Raw genomic sequence first — 7153 nt, 5'->3', positions numbered from 1 at the left:
TCACAGAACCATCAAACATTTTGTTGCAAAAAGACGACAGGGTCGCAGGAAACGTGCAAAAAAAAGACGCAAATTAACTTCCAAAGATTTGAGATGAATCAAAAGTGAAGCTACCAGGAACCCATTATCCTCCAGTGCTGTCATATTCCAGAACTGCCACCTACCTAAAGGGCCCAGAAGCACAAGGTGTTCAACGCTCAAAGACATGGCCAAGGTAAGGAAAGCTGAAACCCAACCACCACTGAACAAGACACATAAGTTGAAATGTCAAGACTCGGGTCGGCAAGAACTATCTGAAGACAGTTTTTTAAAGGTTTTATGGATTGATGAGATTTGAGTGACTTGACGGACCAGATGGATGGGCCCGTGGCTAGATCGGTAGGGCACAGAGCTCCACTTCGACTCAGATGCCAGCAAGGTGGAGGTGAGGTACTGTTATGGGCTGGTATTATTAAAGATGAGCTTGTTGGACCATTTTGGGTTGAACATGGACTCAAAATCAACTCCCAAACCTACTGCCAGTTTTTAGAAGACACTTTCTTCAAGTAGTGGTACAGGAAAAAGTGCATCTTTCAAGAAGACCATGATTTTTATGCAGGACAATGCTCCAGCGCATGCATCAAAGTACTCCACTGCGAGGCTAGCCAGTAAAGGCCTTAAAGATGAAAGAATAATAACATGGCCCCCTTCCTCACCTTACCTAACAGGAGATTTACAGTGCAGGAAAACAGTACACCTCTCTGAACAGTGTCTGGGAGGCTGTGATGGCTGCTGCACAAAACGTTGATCATGAATGGAAGGATTATTTCTGTTTATTGACATTTTGGATTGACCGAGAGCACAGTAGTAAATACAACTTGCCTTATAATTGTGCACACAGTGTATATCAGAAAAACAGACCAGGTTGTTACACACATAGCTTTATTGTCAAAGGAGTACAAGTTCCGTAGCCTCAAACAGTGAAGCTTCTATGGCCACATGAATCTAATTTTGAATACAAATTTGAATCTTGAATTGGTTCCAGTATTCGTCACATAGTGGGGAAAAAAAGGATTTGAAGCGTGTATACATTCTCCTCAGGGTGCCATAGAGCAGTCCCTACATACCTAGAGAGGTTTCATGTGTTGTTTGCAAATGGTGATAATTTTGGTTTCTAAGTGGCTTCACCGCAGCAAAATAGTACTAACTGGTGCGCTAACCCTAATGCTGAAGAAAGCTATTCTGATAAGCTCCTTGAAGATGACTTTTTTTTTTTCTCCAAGCCTTGCGGAGGGAATATTTGGAATTCACCACCACAGCTGCAGCTGCTGTCTCCTGGAATCGCTGACGTCTATTTTGCGACCCTGAAGGAGAAGAGCAGTGGGCTGCTTGAGAATTACAGAAAACAGATACCAGTTTACTCCTGTTTTTGAGATGGGCAAGCACAACCATGGTTACTCTGTTGTGGTCGAAAATACGGCAGGAGCAAGTACTTATCAAATGTAATTAGGTCACCTGTATTTTGTGAGTAATGTTAGTACCTGGCAGAAGGAGATCATGCTTTTTTCTATGTGATCAATGGATGATCATACTCCAGACCCAACATTGCAGATTGTGTGGTAAAACATACTTATAAAAGTATTTAATCCCAATAATACTTTCCAATTTCCCACCTCCCACAGTTTGCTGTTTGTCATTGCTAAATTCAGTCTCGTCCTTAGCACATCTACCCTCAAGCTGCACAAGACAAGCAACAAACGGAAAGAGGAAGATGGTGCCCCAAAACATGAGATGCTGGTATTATCTCAAAGGGCTATGTACTTACACGGTGGTCTGTTTGTAGCGGTCCAGAGCCTCCTGTGCCACCACCTCTGAGAATTTGGGGTCACTCCAGGGGATGTCCCCTGGTACAGTGAAGGTCATGGGGGGGACGTCGAACAGCTGCACTGAGACGTTGGTGTCGCTTGGCTCTTTAGAATCCTCACTGCTCCTGCTCAGGATCTACGTGCAACATTATGAAGGTTGCACTGAGTATCAACTTCACAGTAAGTGGTAACATAAGGTGCAGCATCATTTGGTGTTGACCAAACCCTCACCGTTTTAACCTGAAAGAATCCATCTTTGGTTTGGGTGTTGTTGGCGAGAGTCGAAACCCAGCCGAACTGCTTGTTGAACATGTCCAGCAGTCTCGAAGTGTTGAACATCTCCTCCTCAAACTTGCGCAGGAGCCTGTTGTACTCCTGAGTAAACCCCTCTGCCCTTTCCAGAGCCCTCTCCAGCTGCTCCTTCACTGGGCCTTCCAGAGGCTTCTTTCCAGAACAGTCTAAGGAGAAACAGACAGGATTCTTGTGAACCTCTGTGCCCAAAAACACTATTTCAGTACATTAAAGGTACAGCGATTCGGTTTCGCAGTCAATCAAATTACACCTCTCCCTTCGTGATCTTAAAACACGTTGTTGTTTGGCTGGGATTGTTTATGGCTCTGTCCGAGCCACTATGTTTGTTTGTTTTGAGTGAGCGGACAGCTAGAGAACCATGGGAAGCAATACATTCAATTTGACAAAAAGTGTATGGGATTAGAATGGCGGACCTCCCATTTAAGTTTATATTTTTACAAGGCTTATAATGTAAACCCATGTGTCACCTTGCAAATCCAATATGGTTCTATGCAGTGGTAATATTAGCTTTTGTTGGGTGAACAATGTCTGGTTGCTGAAGTTCTGACAGGTGTTTTGACAGGTGTACACTGACACTGAAGTTTCAGGGGCTGTAGCCTTTGACATCAATGTACTTGTAGCAGCATTGCCCAGATGAAATGTCTCACTGCCTCTTACCAATGTGCTGGATTGCCTTGCATTTCCCGCATTCCTCCTTGAGTTTGATGCAGCCGGCCGAGTTCCTCCTTATTTCCCTGCAGGTCATGCGGTTATTGCCGAAGGGCTTGGTAATGACAACGTCCTCATTCGCACTGCCATCTAAGAGTAAATTGAACAATTATGCTATATCACAAAATATTATAACTACCCAAAATAAATCAGTCGACCTGTGAACACGGGACAATAGAATGCAAAAGACTAAACTGATACATTGATGGTAACACAAAGGTACTATTACCTCCAGATGGGTTAAATCCAAGGTCCCCATCACTGCCCGTGTAAGGTCCTAGAGAACCGAAGACGTTCCGGGCCATGTCCATCATTGGCTGGAACATGCTCTGGAAGCCACGGAAGTGCGGTTCTTCAATCAGGGACCGGTAGACACGGGTGCGGCCAAGGACACCAGGTGAGCCAAAAGGGCTGGCAAAAAAGGGGTGGTGGAAGGAGCGCATCTGGTCAAACACCTGCATGCTATCGCGGAAGATACCGTCCACACCGTCGGCCACCTCGGAGTAGCGCTCCTCCAGATCCTGGAACTCGCGGCTCTGTTGCTGGTCCTCCTTGGTCAGCGTGTCGATGTTCTCACCGTTGATCCAGATGGAGAAGGGAGAGGTCCTGTTGAGAACCTCTTCCAGCTGAGAGACCAACAGTGATTGAAACATGGGTTCAACAATTCACAATTACTCTCATGTATGGACGCAGTGTAACCAGCTGCTGTGGATTAACCTTAAATGCCTTACAAGCACCACAGACTAATTATATGGGTTAACTCCCTGTGATGATGGTAAATGATAGATTGTAGTTCACCAGTTTGTATGTGACCACATACACATTTGTGGGTGTATGGTTGAGGTGCTCCGTCCCACTCAGGCAGTGTGTGTGTGTGTGAGTGTGTGTGAGTGTGTGAGTGTGTGTGTGTGTGTGTGTGTGTGTGTGTGTGTGTGTGTGTGTGTGTGTGTGTGTGTGTGTGTGTGTGAGAGAGTGGTCTTGATCCATGGGCGGTGGCACTGTCTCTGCTGCTCACCTGTCTGCCCACCAGGCCGGAGCCGCTGGAGCAGGTCCTGGAGTAGAACTTGATGCAGGTGTTCTTCAGGCAAGGCTTGCACTCCTCCCAGAGGACCTTGATGGTGTCGTTGCACACCTCCTCCTCCTCCTCTAGCTTGGTCTCCATCTCCTGAGCTGTCTTCAGAGCCTCCTGTAGTGAGCACACACGGACATACAGTACATACACACACAAATCAGCGACACATTCTTATTCAACTTCTTATTCCTATTCTCTATAGTAAGCAGGTATAAGTCTGTTGCAATCAGTGGGATTTTCTAATGATCACAACATTTATAGCAGAGTTTCAAATTAAACCAGTTGGATTAGTGAAAAACAAAGAATGAAGATGTGACACATTGAATTGGAGCCAAAAACAACAACTTCCTGGATTTACTTGGATAATTGTCAGCAATGAACTGATAATATCTTAAATATTCATCTTGCTCTTGTTTACAGTCCACTCAGAGGTTATTTTTGCATTGTACATATAAAATTCTGGTTATCAATTTAGTTCTATCTGTGTGATTTTACAAGTGTATGCAAGTAATTGTTTTTCGCACAATTATGTTTGTTATGTGTGACAGCTCAAGACAAACACTGTGCTGCTGCAAGCTCAAACAGCTCATCTTCCCACAATACCTCTTTCTGTTGTTTTGTCTTCTCCAGAACGGTAAGGAGCTTCTTGTGGTCCTCTCCTGATTTCTCCATCACAGACTTCATCTCTTTCACCCCAGTGATGGCATTCTCAATCTGTTTGTCCAGATACTTCTCTCCCTGGACTGAGATCTCTGGGACACACAGAAGAGACATTCACAGGAGAAACAAACAATGACCAGATAGTTTCAACCACACACACACAATAAGAAAACACAAGGAAAACAGGTTAAAAGTTGCACACACACAAACACAACAATGTTTTTTTTTTTTTTTACAAAGACATACCTCGCTAGAATGTGGAGTTGTGGAGAATACTCTGAGGGGTATAACCCTTACCCTAACCACACAACATCCTTTCTCAATAATATTTTTTTTTACTGTAACATGACCACCATAACTACAGCAGGTGGATTCCTGATGTAGCTTTGTAACTCACGGCCGAGGTCTTCTTTGGAAGGGGGCAAAATACTCTCGGATAAGACGCAGAAAAGAGACAGAACTGCCACTGATCCACAGACCCTCATCTTGTGTGGCTCTCTGAGACCAGATTTTAGGTGCAAAGATAATACCTGAAACGGAAAATACATCAATTTGTCCTTGAGAGTTTGACCTAATGGTCAGCTGATAAGGGTTTTTCAAGATCCACTGTATGAACAGCTGCTAGGCAAAAAATACAATGCTAATATTGGAGAAGGCAAACAAGAATACAAACCACTATGAGTAATGGCACATACATAATTTATAATTTAAAATTTTGTAAATCTGTTGTGCAGCTTTAGTAAGTAGATTGAATTTCAGGAAGTGTAGAACTTCAAACCAAGGCTATACCCTAACTACATGGCAGCTTGCCTAAGATGTCCACCTCTGACCTTGTGGCATTTTATCACTGTGATTACTCAGAAACAGGCGCAAATCCCTGAAAGTCTGTAATCTCCCCTGATTATCTGTGAATACTCCTAATCCCATATGCTTTATTTTATGTTTCAGCAAGGCTTGTGTTAGGCCCTTGGAAATGTAACCCTCTAAAAAGTGTCTGCTGCTATTTCTACAGGATTGGAGATGGGGTAGCAACATACCATAATGAGAGAAGCAACATAATAAAAGACGGGGTGGGTGGGCTTTATATCAGATCACTTTTAATTAAAAACTTCACCATGGAGTTGCTGTACAGCTGCATAAGAGTCAGGAAGTTGAGGGAAATTGGAGTTCACCTCTCAATCAAGGGCAAAAATCTCACAAACATTATGTTTCTTTAGCCAAAATAGACACAGGGAGCCGTAGTTACATAAGAAGCATGCAATCCTCTGAACCTTTTTTTATATATAAAAATACTGCCTGTGGTGCAGTTGGTGGACTTTGAAAAAAGAGAGAAAGAGTGCTCTCTCTCTCTGGATTGCAGAGTCATTGAAACAGCTGTTTCCAGAGCAGACAAGTTGGAATAGGCTCTCCTCTTTCCTCAAGCAGTGAGCTGGACAAACATTGGGCGGACAGTGATGCGGTAGCTATCCACACAAATATACATTTCATAATTTAAATGTATATTTTAGTTAATCATTGACAAGTTGTTTTTGAGGCAGCATTTTAAACTAAAACATCTTAAAGACGTCTCTTCCACGCGCAGTTGACAAAAGCACTCTGGGCGGCAACGACTTGCTGCAGGAAAAACAATGCGCTCTACACTGCATGCGTCCTACGCTGCCGCTGGTTGTGGGTCTGCCCAATTACCGTTCATGTCAGTGGGACAGCGCGTCGAACTGCGTCGAAAAATGTATAATAATTCTGTGTCATTGTCAACTAAGATATTTGTAATCTGTGTCATTAGACTTGACAGCATTGCAGTGGTTGGCGGTGTTTATCGATTCATTTTTGTTTACCACTCACGTCACCTGGTTTTCAGCACAAATGTTTTCAACATTTTACAAACATTCGCCCACAAAATCTCTATATCCAATAAAATATCCTAAAACCGACTGATAGCACAACTCATTGAAGGGAGAGGTTACTAACTAATCATAGCCTAAACATTTTTGGCACATACGCAGGCATCCATCACATAACCGTTCTTTACATTCAAATGGTGGCTCTGTGTTGCATCTGAATGGGGATGGGGAACGTAACATTTCCACATACTTTACACAAACATATGGAAGCATTAGAACGCATCACTCACCTCGGATCTAGCCTTGTAGCCTTCCCAGTTGATGAAGTGCAGCAGAGACCGTTGGCCACCGCTAGGTATTTATACAGAGCAGCACGGTGATGCTGACTGGTGATTCACACGAGGAGAATGCCCTGTGGCTTTGGACTTTTCCAGAAGTTGTGTAATTTCTCGCGCAGCATGGATGTACATTTTACTTGGGCAGTAGAGGGCAGTGCTTCTCCATTAGATTAATGGTCATGTCCTGTGAGGGAAGGCCAACTGTTTCATGGGGGATGTTTTTTCTAATAGTCTAGAAATCAGGTAGCCTACACTAAGCATGTAGGATAGCATTCAGTTTTAATTTGTTCTGCAGCTATAACTTGCAAAAGAGTGTTTATGAAGGTATGTTTTTAATTTTTTCCTCTTCTCTACATGGGAGCGCCTGTGAATTTTCAG

At 43.5% G+C, this 7153-nt stretch overlaps 1 protein-coding gene across 1 annotated transcript; it reads right to left on the bottom strand.

Moving 5' to 3' along the window:
* Positions 1–948: 948 nt before the first annotated feature.
* clu (clusterin) lies at positions 949–6831 on the bottom strand. Its single transcript, XM_080833730.1, has 9 exons — positions 6728–6831; positions 4994–5126; positions 4540–4688; positions 3880–4050; positions 3094–3490; positions 2814–2954; positions 2076–2302; positions 1805–1980; positions 949–1343 (listed from the first exon to the last, which is right to left on the bottom strand). The coding sequence occupies exons 2-9, from the start codon at positions 5079–5081 to the stop codon at positions 1331–1333; spliced, it is 1362 nt and encodes a 453-aa protein (XP_080689856.1). The 5' UTR covers positions 5082–5126; positions 6728–6831; the 3' UTR covers positions 949–1330.
* Positions 6832–7153: the final 322 nt, after the last annotated feature.

This window comes from Sprattus sprattus (assembly GCF_963457725.1).
Source record: "Sprattus sprattus genome assembly, chromosome: 2".
In the NCBI taxonomy this organism is placed as follows: domain Eukaryota; kingdom Metazoa; phylum Chordata; class Actinopteri; order Clupeiformes; family Clupeidae; genus Sprattus; species Sprattus sprattus.
The sequence above is the reverse complement of the archived record's forward strand: the minus strand, read 5'-3'. Positions and strand labels throughout refer to the sequence as shown.

Coding starts and splice junctions, on each gene's coding strand:
- clu (XM_080833730.1), bottom strand. CDS start 5,081: ATGAGGGTCTGTGGATCAGTGGCAGTTCTGTCTCTTTTCTGCGTCTTA. Junction 4,689..4,993: donor TTCCAAAGAAGACCTCGGCC/GTGAGTTACAAA, acceptor TGTGTGTCCCAG/AGATCTCAGTCCAGGGAGAG. Junction 2,955..3,093: donor TGGATTTAACCCATCTGGAG/GTAATAGTACCT, acceptor ATTTACTCTTAG/ATGGCAGTGCGAATGAGGAC.